At 42.2% G+C, this 23,572-nt stretch overlaps 1 protein-coding gene across 1 annotated transcript in view; it reads right to left on the bottom strand.

Annotated features, from left to right (window-relative positions):
* Positions 1-21,973, bottom strand: part of NEDD9 (neural precursor cell expressed, developmentally down-regulated 9) — a 48,681-nt gene extending 26,708 nt beyond the window's left edge. Inside the window, exon 1 of the mRNA XM_073332057.1 lies at positions 21,773-21,973. Within this exon, the coding sequence (XP_073188158.1) occupies positions 21,773-21,784 (12 nt within the window). The 5' untranslated portion in view covers positions 21,785-21,973. The remainder of the gene's footprint in view (positions 1-21,772) is intronic.
* Positions 21,974-23,572: the final 1,599 nt, after the last annotated feature.

Genomic DNA, 23,572 nt, shown 5'->3' with positions numbered 1-23,572 from the left:
ATGAGGTATTCAATGGAAAGTAGGCAGGCAGTGTATGCTGACATTCCTGGAACCCTCACAAAGGCCCTCAGCATTTCATTTCTTGGCTCTGGTGATGTTTCCAAGTGCGCTGGCAACTACTACTCCACGCCTGCCTGCTTTGCAGTGAAGGCAGTCGGCAGAAACAGTTATAAACTAATTTTAAGCACTTGGGAAAAATATAAGGGGTACTGTATTTGAAGTGCTGTAGTTAAAATATTTGGATGCGGTGCACATAAATGAAACAGTGCTAATTTATTGAAAAAAGGCATGTGGCTTGCTTCAACCGGCTCATGGATTTACCTTGCCTCATTTAAAAGGATGCTGACAAAGGCTTTTTAATGATGATTTGATTTGGTGTATTTTTATCCTTCCCCTCAGGCATTCCAAAGCAATATTTTTTATCCCCACTTGTCCTCTTTTCTCATCGATCTCCCTCCTTCTCCCATGCTTCTTAGATAATATCCAAGCTTACTTGGCTTTGCTTAGCTCAGTGCTCCCCATAGTCTGGGGTGTGCCATGGGGATACTATGAAGGATTAACTGGGCGGTGCAGAAGATGTATACATGAAGATGGGTAGGCCTTTAACACACAGCAGGCCTGAACTGGGTGCACATGATTTGGTTTCATTTTCCAAATGTGAGCTCAGCTTTCAAAAGTTTGGGAACAGTTGGCTTAATTTGTCTTATGTCAGCATTATCACTGAGGTCAACATGAAATACGGTTTGGTCTTACCTGGGTGGACAGAACAACCATTTTAAAACTGTATTGCAAGTTAAAACTACAGCACCAGTGCCAAATTCCTCCCTGGGCTAAGTCCGTTCATATAATGAGCCTTTGATGCTGAGAGATTTCAGTGGGGTTACATCAGAGAAGAACTTGGCCCCTGTCTTTACAGCGCTGTAAGATTATCCTGTAGCATGCTTAGAGCTGTCCCATCTGCCCTGTTACATCACAATTCCCTGACTATAAAGATTTTTCTGTAAAGTAGGGCCCTAAGAAGCTCAGAAGGGAAGAACTCCTGTGCAGTCTATTTAATCGGATTAATCTATTATCTATCTACATGTACTTCTAACGTGCCTTTCACTGTAGTGATTAGGTATCAAGTCTCAGTCCTCTTTGGCTTGCCGCGGCTGTTTAATGGGGCCTTTGAAGGTGGAGTAGTTCAAAGATGGGGAAAGAGGAGGAAGACTGCATAAGGTCCACCAATATTTCCACAGTAAATCAAGAATAAATGACTGGCTAATCCAAAAAAACCAAAACATGAAAGATTTGAGAGACCCTGATAGTTTCTGTGGAACAATATGCCGGACAAAGCCCTGAGCGGTGCTAGTATTAGAGCAGATAAAAATTCCCATGTGAAAATCCTTCCAGTTGCTTATTATCTTTTCCCTGTGGCCTGCTCCCCATCTGGTTAGCAGTATGTTAATGTTTTCTGGGTCTGTCTCAAGTACTGCTTCGCTGCAAATACTTTCCGGCCCTCATTGTCGATGTTAACTGAGGCACCAGAAGGTCAGTTATCCTCATTTGGTGTCAGTTATTTCACACCATTGTCCTCAAGTGCTTGCAGAGATTAGGATTTTGAAAACGGCCCTCAGCAGCACCATCAGTGTCAGGGAACAATGCAGCAGGTATTGACTCGCAGGGGAATATTTTCAGCCAACGGTGAATGACCACTAGAAGTTTTCGACATTCATCTAGTGCCTGCCTGTAAGTAGGTGGGCTCAGTAAGTAGTAACTGCATTGACTGCTCAGTTGCCAGTGCAGTTATTTCCCCCCCTGTCATCCCTCTCCCGGAGACAGAGCAAATCTTCCCAGTCCTGATTCTTACTCAATGGGAAGTTCTTTAATTTCCTGGAGGGAAATAAGATACCTCCCAGGTGCTACATTCATTAGCATATTTGCCTGTAGAAAAAATTAAGCTGCTCACACAAGCGTGTAGACAATAACTTTTGAAAATCACAGCCCTTCCCCTGCACCAGAAGATGCAAGCTGGTTATTTATAGTTATGATGCTGTCCAAATGTTACCTTTGCTGCCCCAGGCATCAGTTACTCAGCCCTGTTCATCATTACCACCACCCCCACACATCAGACTGTAGGGCTGTGCCATTTGTCAGTATATTACTTCCTGCCTGTCTCATAGTCATTTCTTCTCTGAAATCTCTTCAGAAACACAGAGAAGTAAACAAGGCACTACGGAAAATACCAACCCACAAATCCAGTTGGAAACACATTTTATTTTTATGTGCAGGGAGGGATTTTGAAGTTGCTAAACTTCCCAGGCTAAATCTTGTACTGTCTGCACATGGATGGTGCCGGGTGCAGTCAACCAACACGGATTAGTGCCGCCATTTAAATCAGAAGGAGCAGATGACACTTCCTTAGAATTTAGGAACAATTTGGAGTCCATGTTTGAATTTAGCTGTTTGAGGAGCCTTATTTCATCTAGTCTGATTCAGTGCATGTACTAGCCCATTGGGGACCCTAAGCAGGAATATTCCCCCATTCCCAACGCGCGCACACGCAAATAATTAATGGGGGGGCCCTTGAGCTGCTCGGGGCCCTGAGCAATTGCTAGTCTGCTTACGCCTATTGCTGGCTCTGTCTCCTGTCACAACATGTCCTTCTTGATCTAATAATTCTAATAAGGGCAAGGTTCTGATATCACTCATATGATCAATGTCAGTCCCACTAAGGTTGGTTCTTTCCAGAACTACAGCATAAACAGACTTTTCAAGTGTTCCCTGATGGGAACCTTTGCTCTACTGTCTCTTCTCTTTGCCTCTTAGCCTGCAATTCTTTACTTGCCTTTTACTTTTTAAATGACCACGTTTCAAAATACGGTAATGAAGTATTGAAGCTCAGTAAATTGTCTATTCAGTCAGCCCATGTGAATAATAACTTTTCCTGCCAAATCAAACTATGGGTACCATCTACACATCAAGCTGGAGATGTAAACTCCCATCTAAGGAGACATATCTGTGGTGGTTCTGATCGAGCTAGCATGCTGAAAACAGAGCGTAGCCATGGCTGTGCAAGGGGTGGGAGGGACTAGCCGCACCCAGTGCATACCTATCATCTTGGATGGGTGCGCACTCGGGACAGCTGCTATAGCTACCCTCTATTTTTAGCACACTACCTTAAAGGTAGCTTCTGCAGGTGTGTCTCTTTGAGGTGGAATTTTCACCTCTAGCTTGAAGTATAGATATGCCCTCTCTCCTTCAACCTAACCTTCAGGAAAAAATCAGTAATGTAGAGGAGTCTATCAATGTCTCATTAAGGTCAACAAATCTGAAATCTTCTGGATCAAACCTGTCAGTTCTAGAATTGAGAAACCCCTTTTGAAAATATTCTACTTCAAGCCCTCCCCTCTTAAAACTAAAAAGGTGTTAGCAAAAGGACCCTGTATTATTATAAAGAAAATATTGCAGAGAAAAAAGACACCTCTCTGGTAGTCAGGTCCCAAACTGTGTAGGGCTTTATAGATACAAAGCAACACCTTAAATTCTACCTGGAAACTATTTGGAAGTCAGTGCAGATTGCATTAGTGCAATAGACCTTGCACATGAAACATCACTTAGTAAAGAAAGTGTCAGTCGGCCTGCTAAATTTCTAAATGGTGTAAAACCCATGTAGGATGCTTTGTAGCAGTTTAATCTGTAGGTGTCAGAGGCATGGAAAGTTGTAGCAAGGACCAAATCCAAGAGAAAAGGTTTCACCCTCCTTCACAGACACAGTTGAAAGAACAGTCTTGCTCGCAGCTGCTACACGAACATCCAGCCAAGGATATAGCATTATCTACAAACTGTGAGCCTAAATGATAATTGGCAGGCGCACTTAGTCCATCAGGGCATTGAACGAAGAGTGGCCATTTCTTTTGGTTGCTTTCCACAGTCAACAAGCACAAGTTTCATCTGGGTTAAGACTCAGCTAATTATCCCTCATCCAAGCCTGATAGTGTGGCTGGGGGCCAGAGTGAGGGCAGCCAGCTTCAACAGTGTTACTAAGCATGCTCAGTACAAGCCATCCAGCAATTCTGAGGGAGTACATGACCCCATGCATCATCTCTGGTTAAGTCTCAGCTAATTTTCCCTCCTCCAAGCCCCTATCTCAGCCAGACAGTGTGTACGTCTCTTACCTACACAAGTGAGATTAGAGGTGATGAAGACATGGAACCTGATGCAAGATTCCTGTTGATATCAATGGGCTTCGTTTGACCAGGCCCACAGAGCTGAATATCATTAGGCTGCTGTAAGCAACTTAAGTCCATTCTTCCTTACTACCCCTGTTGAAGCCTCAAAGGGTGTGTCTACACTGCACTTTGGAAGGAGCCTCCCAGCGCAAGCTGGCAGACTTGGGCTAGTGGGACTTGCACTAATGCACTAGAAACAGCTGTAAAGACGGAGCTTTGAAGTTGCCTCTCAGGCTGGAGCTCAGGCTCTGACATCCACCCACCTCCCCTTGGCTTCAGAGCCTGAGCCCCAGCTTCAAAGCACTGTCTCCACAGCTATTTTTAGAGCACTAGCACCTGAGTCTGTCAACACAGGCTCTCGCTCCAAAATGCTGTGTAGACATACCCTCATTCTCATTAGCAGGCGGGGTTTTTCTGGGTTTAATTTAAGTTTACTCCTTGGGGCAGGCATAGGTGCTGGAACTAGGGGCTTGAAGTAGTTTCCATCATATACAGGGTTTACAGTTTGGTTCAATGGCTCTCCTACAAATTGTTCCAGCACCCCTGCAGGGATCTGTCACTTTACTTGTCTGAAGTATCAAGCACTGAATAAGTATTAATGTGGCTGTCTGAAGCTTGTTACATTGAAGGCAAAGGCCCAGCAGTGGCCTCTTTATATGATGAAGGGTTAAAGAGCACTTTAAGGCTACTTCCTTAACAAGTGAGAAAATCAGCTGTAGGTAACAGACCTGATGAGAAACTTTTCTTTGGGTTTGTTTTGTCAGGCGAGGAAATTGTACAAAGGTCCCTTTATATTTCTAATACAATATGCAGTAATTGCTAATGAAAGGCCAGGAGCTAAAATCTCGAGATAGGTGCTCTATCAGGCAGTAGTGGAGAAGGGAATATAGAAGGTAAAAGTGAGATCAGTTACTTTAATGATACTGTAATGAAGGCACGCAAACTTGGCTCAGCTGAGGAACCCAACTGTGCTTCCCAAAATGGAGCAGATTGCAGTCGCTCTTTGGTTCAGGGAGCAGGCTGCTCAGATCAAGATGGAGCATCAGTGTTCTTGACCCCTTTAGTAAAGCTGAAGTTAGCTTGGGCCACGATATAAAGCTGTCAGGTTTCAGAGTGGTAGCCTCGTTATTTTTGCTGATACAGACTAACACGGAGTCCTTGTGGCACCTTAGAGACTAACAAATTTATTTGGGCATTAGCTTTCATGGGTCATAAAGCTACGTGAGCCACTTAATGGCTTGTAGGCTGTGCTTTGCACCCCTGATTGCATAATGGTACAACAGCCAGGCCTTAACAACAAGTGCTCCTGGGCCCTTACAACAAATCACTGGATGTGAAAAGCAGCTCAGCCATAGGCTATGTTCTCATCATAACATTGCAGTAACATTGGAGGCCTCCCAGAGGCCTCAGCTGGGATCAGGGCCCTATTGTGCTAGGCACTGTACAAACATATAACAAAAAGATGGTGTCTGCTCCAAAGAGCTTAAAGAGCTCATCTTAACCTTGGGTGTTTAAACATCGAGAGTTACCTTCCCTGAGGCTATTAAAAAAGCAGGGATGTTAGAGAAACCTTGTCCAGTCACCAGTGGGTCAAATTCTGGGCACTGGAACACAAAGGAAGCCTGATCCTGGTGGTTGGAGCCAAGAGGTTTAGCTGGAGCATGTGCTGTAGAAGTGGTCTGGAAAAGCATGTTGGTGGCAGCTGATTAGGAGTTTTATATGAGAGACCTAAACTGTACACAGATAATTTCTGGTTGAATGTAGATTAGAACTTTGTCACCCCAAATACTGTGCATATTTGAGATAAGAGTAGAATTTAAAGCACTATCTAATCAAGTGTTTTGCCCATCAACAGGGGTTTCAGGATCCCTAAATTTTATATAATTCCAAATGATCTCAATTGAAAAAGAACTAATTATAGAACATTAAATAATCCTCAAACAGCAGCTATCCTTGCTTTAAGACACTTAGTAAAATAGCATCCCAAACTACAGACCTGGAGGAATTCCATCATTGTAAACACAAATGCATTTGCCAGCAAAGACAGATTGAGAGAAGGATTTGTTGTATGCTGGACTCAATAAAGTGTGTTCTCTTCAGAAATTTAAGGAAGAAACAAGACTATGAGGCCAGTAGTTCACTTGCATGGCAAAGGCAGGTTGGAGCAGATTTTAATAAGCATTTAGGCACCTAATAGATGCTTACTTGTATCTTTGGGATTTTCAAAAGAACCTAGGCATTAAAACTAACAGGAGTTAGGAGCCTGGGATCTAGACAGATCCTGCATTTGAATGGCATTACTGTGGGACCCTGTATTTTTGAAACTCTCAGTAGGCACCTCTCTCTTTCTTTAGACTCCAAAATACCTTTAAAAATCTGGCATGCTGTCCTTTTGATTTGTTTGTTCTTCAGAGCAGGGACGTAAGATGATGCTCTGACACCTCTGATGCAACAAAAAGGGAAAACATGGCTACTAGGGCTGTAACAGCTAAAGAGAGGAGAAGACAAGGTGACAGGGAGAGAACTGTGGAAGGGTTCATTCCTTCTGTTAGTATAAACAGGGAGGATGACGTAGGTAACAAGACTGTGCTGGGTGAACACTGCCATAAAGCAAACACTGAGGCAAATAGTGAGATAATAAGTGACATATTATGGATTAAATACAATGGGTTCTTTACAGGCAAAGTACTATGGTGCAGTGCCAACATTTAACTCCTCACCAGGCCGTGCTAATGAATGAATGAGGAAAAAGTTTAACCGACCACACTTTTGCCAGAATCTCATGCTACTGTGGCGGAAGTGGGTGAAAATGTTCCTGAGCACGTACACTTATGTGTACACCTGTATGTGGGCTGACTATTCTTTTTTTATTACTGCCTGTGCACACAGGGTTTATAATTATTGCCTTTCCTACGCAAAGAAGGGCAAGACTTCTCATTTCAGTTATCAGACAAACTACCTCAAACTCCAAACAGCCCCTTTTCTGTGTTAGACAGTTGCAGGAAAAGGGAAAGAAAACAGAAATAAAGGAATGATGTGAGTCTACGCACAACCGGTGGCTTTCATTTGACCGGATAATTTTTAATCTCCGATAACATGATTTTATATTGATTCTCCTTTTTTTTGGTTTGTTTGAGGTTTTTTGTCAGTATCCCTTGTTTCTGCTTCAAGTCACTAAGTAAATTTCCACGGGTCTGATGTTAGCTTCAGGAACCCAGCATTTATGTTGCACTGCCCCTTATATAGTGCTGTGAAGCACAATCACAGTGTCTTTGTCTCACTCCTCCATCAGAGCAGAGGCGGAGGGGGGGAACCAAGTGGAAAATCCGAGTGTCCTAAAATAAACGAATTAGACACAAGCAGTGGCAGGGGCCCACTCAGAACACACCAGTAGAGAAAGACAATCATGCTGTATTGTGCCTGTTGACAAAGACCAGCTTCAGTCTCAGAGTTATCAGGCAGTTTTGCATCAGTTCTTTTTTAAGTTCTGCCTCCCTGCCCATTTCCTTCATCGCTGCCCTAGAATAAAGGAGCTATTGTACTGTACTTTCAAGGAAGAAAACTATTGAAGCACTGTAGGTAACAAGTCTATCTGTAAGAAACTGGGTTTTATCGGGACGATTTCTTCTGGGACACTAAAAAGAATTCATTTGGCTCTTGTGGACTTTAAGGCCAGACGGGACCACTATGACCATCTGGTCTCAAACTGTGGGTCAGGACCCCAAAGAGGGGCATGACCCCATTTTAATAGGGTATCTAGGGCTGGCATTAGATGGCCTGGGCCTGGGGCTGAAGCCAAAGCCCTAGCCTCACCGCTCAGGGCCAAAGCTGAAGCCCAAGCCCCACCACCGGGAGGGGTGGTGCTTCAGCCCTCGGCAGCGGGGCTTGGGCTTTGGCTTTGGCCTCCCCACCCAGGGCATTGGGGCTCAGGCAGGCTCAGGCTTCACTCCCTCCTCCTGGGGCCTTGTAGTAATTTTTGTTGTCAGAAGGGTGGTTGCAGTGTAATAAAGTTTGAGAACCCCTGGTCTAGTCTGACCTCCTGCACATTGCAAGCCACAGAATCTCATCCACCCATGCCTGTACTAGACCCCTAACGTCTGGCTGAGTTACTAAAGGGATTGGGGCTCAGTATGTGGTACAACTTGTTATGAAAAGAAGGTGAGGTAGTGCTGCAAGCCATGTAGGTAACAGAGACAACACTTACAGACCTGAGGTGGTTTGAGTATACTGTGGTTTCTGCCACCAATATCTCAAAGTCAGACCTTCTGCCTCAGGGTAGGTTTTCTGCTTGCCTTCCCAACTGAGGGAGCAGGGAAGGGGAGTGAGGGACAGACAGTGAGTGCAGCAATCACAGGTTCTGGTATGTATGCGTGCATATAGACACGGGGGCAGACATATGGACATATAGGTGCATATTCACCCAGGGAAAGAATTGTAAAATGGCCTCGATGCCAACAAAGAAGTATTTTATAAATGCCTTTCTGTCCCTTAGTTCGACTGGCTGGTATCCTGAGGTGTGAGCTGCAGTATGGAGGGAGGGCTTCCTTGGCTCAGAGAGCTGATGACAAAAGGGAAAGCCAGTGTGCATAGGCTTCACAGCACCAGCCCACTTCCCTGATTTTCTACCCCTCTCACTCATAATAAAAAATAATAAATGTGATATTTAAAAAGAGACCTTTTTCCCCCTGGTGAAGTGGTAGCAGCCAAAATAATTAGAGGTCTTGTTAGCTGAAATTAAGGCATTTTCCTTCCACAGTTTAGGAAGGTTGATTTTTTTATTTTTACAGCTAATGAAAGTGAGGGTCTCCTAGCACCAGCCTTAGCCAGGCCTAATAAGGGAAGGTCTTCAGTCCTAAGTACCGTGCCATTCCATTCCTATGCATCTTTGGAGCAGTCATGCTACAGTATGCCAAGTTGTCTGGAGGTTATATGATGTGGAAAATCTTTGGTCTGCAGAGGAGAAAGGCAAGTGTATTATTTCAATGTTCCACTGAGCTGTCCCAGCCCCTTTGTCTCGCCTGAAGGGCCTAAATTTCAGAGACTTCTCTGGACTGCAGGAGGTGTGTGCATTTTGTGTGGTGTGTGATCAGTAGCTGAGATGGCAGGAATAAAAACTGGAAACAAACTCTCTTTAATGGCAATATTATGGTATATAGAAAGGTGGATTACAGGGTTAGGGGTTTTTAGTTTACCTCCTGTTTTTTCCTATTGGCATGTTGGGCCAAATTCACTGCCAGCAGTAGCAGGCGCAATACCCATTGACTTCAACGGGAGTGACAGGTGGTCATCTGATAGGATGGTCAGGCCCCAGAGGTTTCACTCTGCCACTTAAGATGTTGATGTGCTCCATGAATGGATCCCAGATGGGGATTCAAATTTAGGGTCCAATCCTGTGAGGTAACTGAGCACCCTTAACAATGAAGGGCCTGTGTTCCAGCCCTATAATAAAAGTAACTCCTTGTCAAGATAATGGGAGCTACTCCTGTCCTGTAACACACACTTCATTGGGCCCTAGGTATGGAAAGCACTTAGCACCTTGCAGGGCTGAGCGGAGGGTCTAGTAGCAAATCTGTGGCTCCGATAAGTCAGATCTTGGTGGTAGTTTCCAGAGGAGGATTTAATGCACAATGATGAAAGCCATCCACTGGGGAAAGGGAGGGAGATACTGAAAGGAGAAATAGGGAGAGTTTCAAACTGAGGGTGGGAAAGCACACCAGTGCTTTACCGTGTGTGAATAAAATACCTCATTGTTCTCGTCATTTCTGTGCTTGACGTTTTCAACTGGACAAGCGATTTAAAAGCAAAACAAAAACCCTCCACTTTCTGGTTAAATTATAATGCCCTGTAAATGTAACTATATTCCTGGAAAAGCAATAAACCACATCTCTACATCATCAAGTAAACTGGAGGAGGTGGGGTTTGGTGTTTTTTTTTTGTTTGGTTTGGTTTTTGCTTCTCAGATTGTGATAAGGAAACTTGGGAAATCTGGCCTAAAATTTAAGTGCCTAAATAAGAAGCCAAATTGTCCCTTTTTAATTTTTGCTCTGGAAGGGGTAAAAGTAGCAGAAAGGCCACTAAAATGGCATCAAAGCCTGCCAGATGCAAAAGAAGAAGAGTTCAACTAACGTGGAGACAGCTCTTCCTCTCACCACATAGCATGCCCTCTGCATGGATTCTATGCAATTGGGAATCTGCAGGTCATGGCTAGGTAAAAAAGTGGATAGTGAGGGTAATGCTGTTTTTATGTGTCATCAAGGAAAATAGCAATGAGTTAATGCTGACCCCAATACCGTTAACATCTGTGGGCTCCTGCTCTGTGTTTTAAAACCCTCTTAGAGATGGTGTAGAAACCAGGCTTAGCTGTTGATGTTATAATTCAAGATGAAGCAGTACTTTCAGGTGGAGAGAAGAGCCCACACCATCTATGTAAATGTGAATTTCTCACCATATTTTCCTGTAGACCTTTGGAAAATCAGCAACATTGGAGCAACATGTCCCTGCTTACTCTGTGGGAAGGTAAACTGCAGCCCTTGTCCTGCCTCCAAAACCTGGCCATTTTTGGGGAAACTCCCTCAATGTTAATAACTCAATTTTTTCTACATCTTTTCCCTACCCGTTGTTTTTTCCCAAAGGGCGGTGATCTAGCACTATGATTTTAAAAGGGCTTTTCAAATCTGCACAGTGACCAGTATGCATTCCGTAACAGCAACAAAAGAACAAAAAAACAAAAACAGCACCACACCAAGCAAACAATACTGTATAAGTGATCTCACTCTGATTAAACCCCACAGCAGTAAAAAATAGAAGTATGTGGAAAACGTAAATTCTTTCCCTGAGGCAGTCAATTACTTCCTTAGTTAAAGGAGACTGGATGTTGCATGCTTATGGGTAAAAAGAGTAGAGCAGAAAAACAATGTGAAAGAGAAGAAAAAAAAACAACCCTAAATCTGGTTTAAGTTTTGAAACTTTCCACTTGCAGGCACTTGCAACAAGTCTTTTCCCAGATAGACTTACACTTTCTCTGTACAACTTGTTAGGGAAAATCATGACAACACGGTGGTCCCAGACTAGTTATAACACTCATTTTGAAGTGAAGACCAAACGTTAGCAGGGTGGTTCATTATGTTCAAGTCTTTAGCACAGTTTGGGGACTTTTTTTATATTGCAAATGTGGTGTCACCAGTGTGGGAGACAACTGTGTCTTAAATGGGGTTCTCCAACACAGTTGAAGTTGTACCGTAGATGAGGCCTAATATTGCTTGAATAATAAAGCACACAGATATTTACTATGGTTGTGAGGACCATATAAATGCGTAAACAGACAGACAGAAGGCACACGCACACATAATGTAATATAAAAAAATATATATATATAAGGCAGCCCAGTAATGCAATATAAAAAAAATATATATATAAGGCGGCCTTCTCTCAGTTACAACAGTAAAACCGCACTGAATTCAGCAGGATAGCACCAGTATAACTGAGAGTAAAGCCCATTGTATTTACAGATTAATACAGTGCATCAACACAAAGAAAAATCCACTAGAAGATCTCTTCTTGGCAATAGAACCTTAAAAATCCTAGGCAACTGATTGGTTGTCACCGGCATTTTAACTCAATGTAAATTTACTAAGAAAAGACACACAAACCCAGCTACTGCAAAGTACGTGTCAGACAGGCAAAGGATACATTTCGTTGTTTTCGCTTCTGGATAAAGAATTGTGCATTGAAGGGTGTTTCTGAATTGTCATGGTCTGTTTTCCCTAGTGAGCAAGATGACATTCATTGGGAAACCAGATTTATTCCCAGGCCACTTCTACATTTCCCAGGACCCATTGTCTCCACATGATTCACAGGGTTGTTCCCGCTGAAATTTCAACCTCTCAGTGAACGGGACGTGTTTAAGAAAGGGCCTCTGATGGGCTGATTGCATTCCTGTAGAGTAAATCCATTATTATTGCTTTTCCTTTCCAGGGCAGGCTAATCCAGCCTGACTATGAATGAACTGGCTTTAAAATAAATACATAAATAAAAAGGCAGGCGTGGGTTCCAATCCTAGAGAGGGGAAAAAATATACAATTTTCGTCATCCTGCACAACTGTTTCTGGGACTCTGAACTGCAGCTTTAGCTGTCCCATTTCCTGACAAATACAAGGCACACCCAAAAGTGCACTCGGGAAAAATTAACCCCTTAAAAATGAGGGTAATTTCCACTACTATTAAAGCCTAGACAAAGGGGAAAAAAGCAAAGGGCCATTTTGCAAGAGCAGCCTGTGATAGGCAGCAATATTCAAGAGTCAAATTCTCTGCTGGTGTAAATTGGTCCAACTCCATTAACATCCATGGAGCTTCATCAGTTTACACCAGGAGAGAATTTGGCCTAATATCTCTAAATCCAGCTTTAATTAGCAATAGCAGAAATTGTGTTTAAGGTATATTTTATTCACCACTGTTTACTTTGCTGTACACACATTGATGCCCCATAGTATGTCTGTGTGAGAGTTCCTACTGAAGACCTAGTATAAAGCATCTTGTAATCACAGAAAGATACCCATCGATCATGTAAAAATTTCAAAAGTGCCTACGTGACTTAGGGTGAAATTTTCAGAAGCAACTTAGTTGTCCCATGGAAAATCAATCGGATTAAAACTCCTAAGCACTTAAGTCACTTTGAAAATATGATTTAGGCTCCTAAATTGCTTTGGAAAAAATTACCTGGTATCGGTTTTGTTAAAGGGTTGTTTTAATGGTCCTAAACCAGCTAGTAATAGTGATATTATGGTAATCATAAGATACCGTGTTTGGATTATATCACGGAGATCGCGGAAGTCACAGAATCCGTGACTTCCAACGATCTCTGTGACATTGGGGACCATGCCCACAGCAGCCCAGCCTCCGCACGTGGCAGGGGATCCCTCCCAGGTACTGGGCAATGGGGTCCCTGCAGCTCCTGGCCACTGCGGGGCAGGGGAGGGGGCAGGATGCTGGACCCTTCTCCCTCCCCATTTTGTCAGGGATGTTTTTAGTAAAAGTCAGGGACAGGTCATGGCTTCCGTTAATTTTTGTTTATTGCCCATGACCTGTCCATGACTTTTACTAAAAACATCCCTGACAAAATCGTAGCCTTAGTCATGCTGAAAGGTGAACTGTCAGGCTGGAGGGAGGTTACTAGTGGAGTTCCTCAGGGATTGGTCCTGGGACCAATCTTATTTAACATTTTCATTAATGACCTTGGCACAAAAAGTGGGAAAGTGCTAATAAAATTTGTGGGTGACACAAAGTTGGATGCTATTGCCAATATGGAGGAAGACTAGAATATCATGAAAGAAGATTTGGATGACCTTGAAAACTGGAGTGATAGAAAAGTGATGAAATTTATTAGTGCAAACTGCAAGGTCATGTACTCTGGGACTAACAACAATTTTTTTTCTATAAGCTGGGGACATATCAGTTAAAACAACAGATGAGGAGAAAGACCTGAGTGTATTGGTCAATCACAAGATGACTATGAGCCACCAATATGATGGGGTCTTGAAAAAGGCTAATGCAATCCTAGGATGCATCAGGCGAGGTATTTCCAGTAGAGACAGGGAAGTGTTATTACGATTATATAAGGCACTGTGAGACCTCCTTTGGAATAGTGTGTGCAATTCTGGCCTCCCAGGTTTAAGAAATTTGAATTCAAACTGGAACAGGTGCAGAGAAGGGCTGTTAGGATGATCATAGGAATGGAAAACCTACCTAATGAGAGGAAACTTAAGGAGCTTGGCTTGTTTAACCTAACCAAACAAAGGCTGAGGGGAAATATGATTGCTCTCTATAAATACATCAGAGGGATAAACACAAGGGAGGGAGAGGAGTTATTTACGATAAGGGACAATGTTGGCACGTGAACAAATGGATATAAACAAATGGATATAAACAAATGGCCATCAACAAGTATAGTCTTGAAATTAGATAAAGGTTTCTAACCATCAGAGGAGTGACATTCTGGAACAGCCTCCTAAGGGGAGCAGTGGAGGCAAAAAAATCTAACTAGTTTCAAGAATGAGCTTGGTAAGTTTATGGACGGGGTGGTATGATGAGGTTGCCTACAAAAGCATGTGGCCAGCCCATCTGCAACTATTAGTAGCAAATATATCCAGGGGCTAGCAGTGGGACACTAGATAAGGAGGGCTCTGAGTTACAACAGTGAATTCTTTCCCAAGTGTGTGTCTGGTGGGTCTTGCCCATGTGCTCAAGGTCTAACTGATCACCATATTTGGGGCTGAGAAGGAAAGTCTCTTTCCCCCCCCCCGGCCCCCAGTCGGATTAGCAGAGACCCTGGGGAGTTTTTGTTGTCTTCTGCAGCATGGGGCATGGGTCACTTGCTGGTTTGAACTAGAGGAAACAATAGAATCTTTGTAACTTGAAGTCTTTAAATCATGATTTGAGGACTTCAGTAACCCTGCCAGAGGTTATGGGTCTAGTACAGGACTGGGTCAGTGAGGTTCTGTGGCCTGCACTGTGCAGGAGGTCAGACTAGATCAGGGGTCCCCAACATGGTGCCTATGGGTGCAATAGCGCCCGCCAGGGCAGTTGTGTGCACCCGCAGGACACCGCGCCGCCGAAATGCCGCCACCAAGTGTGGCTGCAGGAGAACCGCCTGCTGAAATGCCGCCAGGAAGCGCTGCTGTTTCTCGACGGCATTTCGGCAGCAGGGTGTCTGGTGCCCGCCACAGTCTTCTGGGAACAGGAATATGCTATTCCCATATAAAGGTTGGGGACTACTGGACTAGATGATCACAATGGTTGCTTCTAGCCTTAAAGTCTGTGGAGTCTATGAGTGTGGAGGTGACAGATTGCTGCACCCACTTACAAGTGTCTGTGACTCAGGAGAACTTTTGACTGAGTCCGATAGAATTCTTTCTGAGGACTCCAGTCGCAGCACACCTCAGAGTATTGACTCCAGTGGGTGCAAGCTCACTGTAGTGTAAGCCGCTCCCCAGTAAACACACACAAAGAGTTCAATGGTCAATGATAAAATGCTATAATTCAGGATTAGGGTACAGCGATCCTTGATGATCACCAGATTTATCAGTAATGTTTTCATCAGCATCAGTTTTTGTGCAGTTAACAGAAAAATTTCCTCCTCTGTCTGTCTGGGCTATCCTAAAGCCATCTTCAGAATATGTTTCCTAGGGCAACTTCACAGGCTATTACTGCTGCTACCACCACACTAGTAATGGATCATAAAAGCCACTTCTGGCATATAAAAACAATGTTCAGGTCTTCTGAAGGTCATCATCATCATATCAGTTGAGGTGTTATTAATAGAGGCAAACTGCCTTAGAGTAACAACGGACCTGAATCTTCACTAACAACATGATCTGAACCTTTATAGAGATCTCAAAAAGTGTGGTTAAAATCCATTTTACATACAATTTTCCCAGGCCTCTATAACTCATGGACTCAAGTGAAAGCAGAAGTAACAAAATATCACAAGTAAGACTGTTCTCATGGTATTTCTAATGACTCAGCCCACACCAGGAACTACTGGGCTTTTTGTTCCATTTGGTTTTGTTGTTGTTGTTTTATTTTTGTTTGTTTAGAAACCATAGATAATCTAGCCAAATTTCCAGATTAAATAGGTTCAGATACATTTATCATCAACACCTGAACTTTTGCATCCTTATGTAGAGAGCCTACAAACCATTTAAACAATTGCCCATCATTATCTAGTTCTTTGACATGACTTTATAGTAGGTTCGTTTAGAGTTGGATGACCCAGTAGTTAGGGGACTCGCTTAGTACTTGAGAGACCTGGTTACAGTTCTCTGCTCCACCATAGACTTCCTCTGTGACCTGAGATAAATCACTTAGCCTCTTTGTGCCTGTTTCCCATCTGTAAAATGGGTGTTGTGAGTGAGGTGCTTAGATACTATGGTGATGGGAACCCTATAAGTACCTAAAATAGACAGTTGATAGGCGAGACCATGCCATACTGTCCTCCTCACAGACTAACAGAAGAGAGAGAACTGAGTTTATAACTATGGTCTCTGATACAGTCAGCCCTTGGTGGGGAATGGCTTCAGCAGAAATGACCAGCAGTCTGGTCCCAAGTCCTGCAGACTCCTAAGATGCATGGAGACAAGAGCCACCTGCCCAGTACCTATCTAATCGCTACTAACCCCTTTGGTCTTCTCCGGGGCATTGGCAGTATGTCAATGCCACCATTGCCTTGTTCATTGCCACCGCCTTTTGTGCGTGATGTCAAGGTTAACAGCTGCTTTCCAATCGTAACCCACTTGTCCTACATTATGGTGCACAAACCCTTCAAAGCACCTGCAGAGAGGCATTTCCATGGTCGCTGAGACTGTACTCTTCTCTTTCACATTCACCCAACATACATCCATTTGTATTGCCCCTCTCCACTGACATGGGGGTCAGTATGGTTCTTGGTCATCCCTCAGGTAAAACTCCCATTACATTTAATCAGAATCTTTTTTGAGTAAAGGCTGCAGGATTAGTCCCATGGCCCAATATGAATTAAAACATATATGTGTATTACTGAATTGTATAATATGAGGTAAATTTTAAATTCTTAAAGGGAACATTTTTAAGAGAGGCAGGCTCAAAAACTGAACCAGATTTGCAAAGATTGTTGTCAATGGTAATGTCTTCTAGAAGTGTGTGTAACTTGTTCAATTTGTTAGTGCTAAATTGGCTTCTAATAAGAAAATCCTTCCTGTCAACAATACTGGTTTCCAGACTGCTAAAAATCAGCAAGAAAAATCTGTTACAAGTTTATCATGTTCCTTTTTTGATGATGATCTGCCCTTTAAGATATAAAGTGACTAAATCAGTCTAAACGCTGTTTATTGCCTGGTAGACTGAAGGGTAGTCTTTAACTTTGTTAGTTTGCTCTGTGGTGTAATTTTTGATAAGGTTTTACAAACCTTATTTACTGCACTTTCATACCTCAACAGTCACAGGGTGAAGTCAGGAATGTAAGAGTAAACAAAACAGAAGGGTTTTGGTCAGTAAAATACAGGCAGTTCTTTTTCCTTCACGTAGTCAAATAATTTGTTGTACATTGCCTGGTTTACAAATAGCTTTTCACAAGCATTTCTGGTTGGAAATATAGTATTTCTTCCCAGTGGCACTATTTTGTTTGACTTGGCGTGCAGGGCATTGTAATTAAGTCTATATATTACTGTCCAGTACAAATGGCAGGCATTTCAAACCAGTTTGTTTAGGTTCCTTTCTTGCCTGGCAAATTATTTTAAAATGGATAATCGACCTCATACTTGACATTTACATCATTCTTATGTGTTTTAAACAAGGCGAGGAATACAGTCATAGTCCACCCACCCAACACAGACACCTTTTTGGATTCTATAACATACTTTTTTCCCCCCTTTGCTTGTGATTGGTGAATAGCTATCAAAGCCTTGTTATCACAGTACTCTTCCATTGTGTCACAGTGTATCTAGTCATGGTAGCACCTAATTACATTTTCATTACCGTAGTCCAAAGTTTTAGTAATGGACATTTTGTTTGCCAAATCATAGGTTGGGTTTGGATTTAGAAATTGTGAATTTTGAAATATGTAATACCGGGATGACGTGCTCCCAGTGAAAAGTCTATAGGATGTAACATGCCATAACTGGATAAAAAAGAACCTGAGGTATGCCACAATACAATCACAATGTAATGGAATATATATTTGATAGTCTTTCATACAAAATCACGAGACATTTCACAGTCAATATGCAAATACACATACACAACACAGCTTGCAATGTAGGTACATCTGGTAGAACACAGGTGAAAGGTATAAAGGTCTGACTAATTAAATATTGGGAAACTAGGAGATTAAAGATGTAGGACTGATGGTGAAGCATAGAAGAAAAATCTCATCTACCTTAGTGTCAAATTCAGTTCTGGTGTACATAGACACAGTTCCACTAAATTTGACCTAGGGAGTGGATTAAAGAATGCCACAGACAAAAAAAACTGGATTGAAATCTTGGCCTCATTAAAGTCAATGGGAGTTTTACCATTGGCTTCAGTGGGGGCCATAATTTCACCCCTGTAGTTTGAGGACCAGGCGGGCAAATGAAAGAAGTTTAGCTGATCAAATCCTTTTTCACTACCAGATCTGTTGGAGGAAGATTTTGAGCAAGACAAAAAGAAGTAGTTCAGGTTAGGTAGTGAGCCAGATCCTTCTCTCACCAAGAAGCAACACTCCACATGAAATAAAACCATTTTCTCAGTTACCTCAGTAAACAGAGGCTCTTCTGATGTACAGGTACAAGAAAAGTAAAACAAACAAAAACAAACCAGCAGCCAGCACTTATTGCACTGGGAAAATTACAGGAAGTTGTTCGTGAAACACTGTATACTGTACACCTGTCATAAATGCAACCTGACATTTTTTTCAAATCAAAACTTAAAATATTAATACTTATACTATTATTTTCTTCTCCTTCCAGTAAGCAAGGACATAGAGAAAAATAATATAAAATAAAAAATATATTCAAGTGAGGAAATATTGTACAAGCAGGTATTCTCTTTGTAGTCCATCCCCCCCCCCCCCCCACCTTCCCCGTGGCTGAGAAATAAATCTAAGGATATTTGTCCTGGATAAACAGTTTAAATAAATACTTCAGACTTCCCAGGAAATGTAAACACACTAGTTTGGCAGGAAGGTTCATGGAGACCAAAAACCTTCTGTCTTTTTTTATGGTTCTTTCTTTTTCTTTGTCTAGCCTGCTCCATCTAGAATTACGTAATCCCCTTCCAAACTGAAGCTCTCATTCTCACTAGACAGGGAAGGAACATTACAGAACAGGGAAGATTTCAGTTGTGGAAGTGGCTTATTTCATACTCTCTCAGTGCCTCGTGGCTAGTGTGAAATATGATCACCTTACTACTGTAGAGTTGTTTCTTGGCAGTGTGCAAGGGAGGGAGGGTGATGAGATTGTAGGGAGTTGTATAATCTTGCAGATCTGTCATTTTGCAGTCAAAGCACAGTATAGGTCATTTGTGAGTGAGAATATATTTAATTAGCTAAACTTTAATGCTAAAACAAATGACCGTTTCCACTAAGTGAGACAGTGGTTTCAGCGCTTTCCATATTTTGTTATATTATTAATTATTCATGTTCCCTCTGTGTGTAAGTGACTCTTTCTCCAAACCAGTACCAAATAAAGATAGACCTGAACTCTAAAGTTTGGGGGCATTTGGATCAGTGGTTTTGGCTCAGCCCATTACAAACACTGAGTCAGCCATAGAGTTCAGATCCAGATCTGAACTTCCCAAATGACTTGGTGTTTCTGTTTGTCATTCTGGGTCATATATGACCCCTATTGCTATGGTATCTGAGTGCCATAGATGGAATCTGGGGTTCAGCTAATTAGAGAAATGGGAGCTGGCCATAAAGTCTGGATCTGGATCCAAACTTTTCTAAATTCTGTGAGTGTTTCGTTTTTAAAGGCTTGGACTGAGCTCATCTTCAGGATCAAATAAGAACGTACACAGTTAAAAGTGAATGTGGGTGTACAAGTATTATTGCCACTATTTATTTGTATTCTGGTAGCATCTGGAGGTCCCACTCTATATAGGTTCTTAAACCACACTCACCACCTCAAGATCAGGGCTCCCTGATGCTAGATACAGTACAAATATAATAAAAAGATTGCTCCTTCACAAAAAGAGCTTGCAATTTAAGTGTGAATGATGGGTGTGACTTTTCTAATTCACCTTTTTATTGACCTTGATGAGGTTTTTTTTGTAGGGGAGGAGCTAAAATATTCTTTCCCTCCCCCTTTTTTCCAATCACAAAAGATTACTGTAGGGTCTATACATTAGTCTAATGCAGCAATCCAGTACCCTGCCCAGTTATTTATAATTTGTGTAACACTATGATTGATTGACCCATCAGCACTTCATGTTTATGTTTTTGAGAACAACTGTATTAAATAGATCTGATACATTAAAGTGTTTTGGTTGGTTTGTTAAAGAATGAAGAGAGGAATATGGTTCTAATTTCCAAATATATAATTAGTTTCTTGCTCACAGCTAATTAAAACCAACCATGTGGTTGATGATTTAACTGGGAATTGGTCCTGCTTCCAGCAGGGGGTTGGACTAGATGACCTTCTGGGGTCCCTTCCAACCCTGATATTCTATGATTCTATGATTCTATGTTTTAAAAGTTGCAGCGTGTTCACATAAACCATATGTTGTTAAAGTGTGGGAAACAGGCTCATCATTTCACAAGGGGAAAACAACAATTTCCATATTTATAAACAGTGCTGGACAATAATGCTGGAAATCACTTAGGAAGATGTATTTTGATATATCTATAAATACATTTTACATCCACAGATGTAAATGTCCTTCTTGATTATACCAGTGAAACTCTGAAGTCTGGGCAATTACGCTGGTGTAAATGAGGGGAGATTTTAGTTCCTTGTACAGATGTGTAGTGCTGCACTTGCATCAAAAAAGTTACAGGAAAGCACATTCTCCTTTGAAATCGAACAAGATTAAAAAATCAGAGAATCCTCTTCCAGGTTATCACTATATACTATACACTTCTTTTCCATTTAAGGGACCTAACTCTGCTCTCACTTGCACCATCGTGAATCTGGAAAAAAGAAAAGGAGGACTTGTGGCACCTTAGAGACTAACCAATTTATTTGAGCATAAGCTTTCGTCGTGAATCTGGAGTAACTTCCTTTGACTTCTGTGCAGTCAATTCAGATTTTACACTGGAATATGGGGGAGCAGAACTCGGTCCAAGAAATTCATGCAGAATCCTACCGTGTCTGTCAGCATAAGATTCCCCCCCCCCCCCCCCCGGCTAGCTCCTTTTCTTGATTATACATTAATACAGTACGTACCTGCTGACACAAGGTTAAAGTGACCGTTTTCTTATAAAGTGCCAGTTAATGTTTTGCCAGGGATGAACGCAAGAAGAATTTTTACAAGGGTTCAACAGAACTGTAACCTAATTCATGTACTACTCACTTTATGTGTGCCAGGCTTTCTGCTAAAAACGCCTTATATTTTCAGAAAAGAGCAACAAATCCACCCTTTATCCACGTTTCGAGCCTCAATATTAACGATTTCAGAAAATGGTGGGTAGAATTTTGCAAGGTCTCTTTGAAACACACATGGCAAAGTCATTCACAGCAGAAGAGAAAGAGAGACTTTAAAAACTGCCTTAGGATGAATCCAAAAATAAGTGAGTCTGAGACCTGGAAGCGTGGCTTTCCCACCTCCTTTGAGCTACTACTATATCTGTAGCAGTTGCAGGAAATCAGCTGCGAGCTTGCCTAGGGACAGTGTGACACCCTAAATTCTGTCTAGTTTTTAGACTGTATTTCAAGCGAAGTGCTCTACATCCATCGAAGGGAATACACCCGCTCATCCAGTCCCTCTCCTAGCCCGCAGTGCACCGGAATGGAGCTGTCAATCAGAATCCCTTTGGAATTAAAGATGTAAATGGCTCCCGCCCCACATATACGGTATTGAATAAGAAAACCCCTTCAAAGAAGCCACTTCCTTACCTTATACTTCATATTTTCAGGCTTATATGGAGTAGTCTTCTAAAACTAGACAGCATACGTCGAGATCGCACGTCTTTTCCCACCCATGTAATGTCTTATTGAAAGCAAATGAAAATAGTCCCAGAATTGCAGTTGGTTTGCCAGTCTAATTTGAGAGGTCTCGGTACTGCTAAATTTTCAATGTCTCTGAGCTCATGTTGGGATTGTTGGAGGCAGACTACTGAACTCATTTGCATAGCTTCCTACTATTGGCTAAAAGGGCAGAATTGTGGGGACAAGGTAACATGGATCCCACCCACCCCCAAACTTTTTGAAACTCCCCTTCTAACAAAGATCACTTACTATGACATGAATTTCTACTACGAAAGAGGAGGGGGCGTGAGAGAGAGATTGAGGGTGAAATCTTTTAAAGATTAGCTTCGTTTCTTTAAGAAATCAACTCACAAAACAAGTTCCGACAGTCCTGCTTCCTGTGACCTAGCAACTCCTTCATAAACCAGTTTCATTTCAAAGCCATTCACCCCATAATCGCCACATGAAATCGACTATGGGAACAAAAGCCTTTCTGTCTACGGTACTCTCTTTACTCACCACCCCTGCTGATATCTCTTTTGGTCGCTGTTCTGTTTTTGTTCTTTTCAAGGTTCAAAGTGCTCCGACTGTCAGACTGAAGCAAGCCCCTAAAATATTTTTTTCTGACATGACAGAGATCAGGCACTAAAACTTTCTCAGAAATGTACTCTGCACCTACACTATTCTAATGATGACGAAAATGTGCACCGTGCTTTACAGACAGAATAAAATACATATGATATTCAGACAGTATACATCTGGCAGCCACCATTGGTTTAGATGAATACTTTGTTAAATTCGAGCTCTCCAATGCTGCCTATTACCTTTTCCGTGTAGTCCTTCTTTCAGTGCTAATTCTCTTGGTGCGCACACTTCTATCTTTGTTTTTGAACACTTAGGGTTTTCATTCCTGTCTTCCTGCTTTGTGAGATGGTCTGTTAACAGTCCAATCATTATCTCTTGAATCAAAATGCCAAGTGTTCTCTTTGCATGGGAAAGGATTGTTATTTACATATTGATTAGACACTGGAGGGCAAGCTGGCTTTAATGCTCTCTATGCCTGGTTTAAACTGTGACCCCTGTAAAATCAGTATAGTTTGGTAAAAAGAAAAGGAGGACTTGTGGCACCTTAGAGACTAACCAATTTATTTGAGCATAAGCTTTTGTGAGCTACAGTTCACTTCATCGGAGTGCTACTCTGAAATCTATAGTTTGGTAGTAATTCCTTTGTGATTACTTGGGGGCAGGCAGTGCTTAATTTGTAATGAAAGAGGTGCTGGGGCTCAAGCAATTAGGTGACATGGCTCAAGCAATTTTTTTTTTTTTTAACTTTCATAATTGAGGCGGCAAGCTCAGGGATGCCAGGGCTATGAACTGCCAAACCTAGAGGTGCCTGGTGCTCAGCCCTGACAAGCCCTGACACAAATTAAGCACTGGGGGCAGGAAAGAGAAGTGAAGAAAAAGTGAATTGATTGTGCCATGCTTTATAACTGGGCCTCAGGCTCCTAATCGGGCCTTGATGAGTCCAGTCCAGACACTAGCAATCTCTGAGTGGGAAGAACTCCAGCTAGACTAGATAACCTGGAAATATTTTTTTTTCTTCTTCTGACCAATTTGGATCTAAGCCAGAAGTTCTAGGTCATAGATGGACTCTGACTGCTTCTAGAGTAAGAGAGTGTCTCCTATTGCTAAATTAAAAAAATTTCTACAGTGTGATAGAACCTCACT

This window comes from Lepidochelys kempii, chromosome 2 (assembly GCF_965140265.1).
Source record: "Lepidochelys kempii isolate rLepKem1 chromosome 2, rLepKem1.hap2, whole genome shotgun sequence".
Taxonomy (NCBI): Eukaryota; Metazoa; Chordata; order Testudines; family Cheloniidae; genus Lepidochelys; species Lepidochelys kempii.
This window is presented reverse-complemented; position numbering and strand designations above follow the sequence as displayed.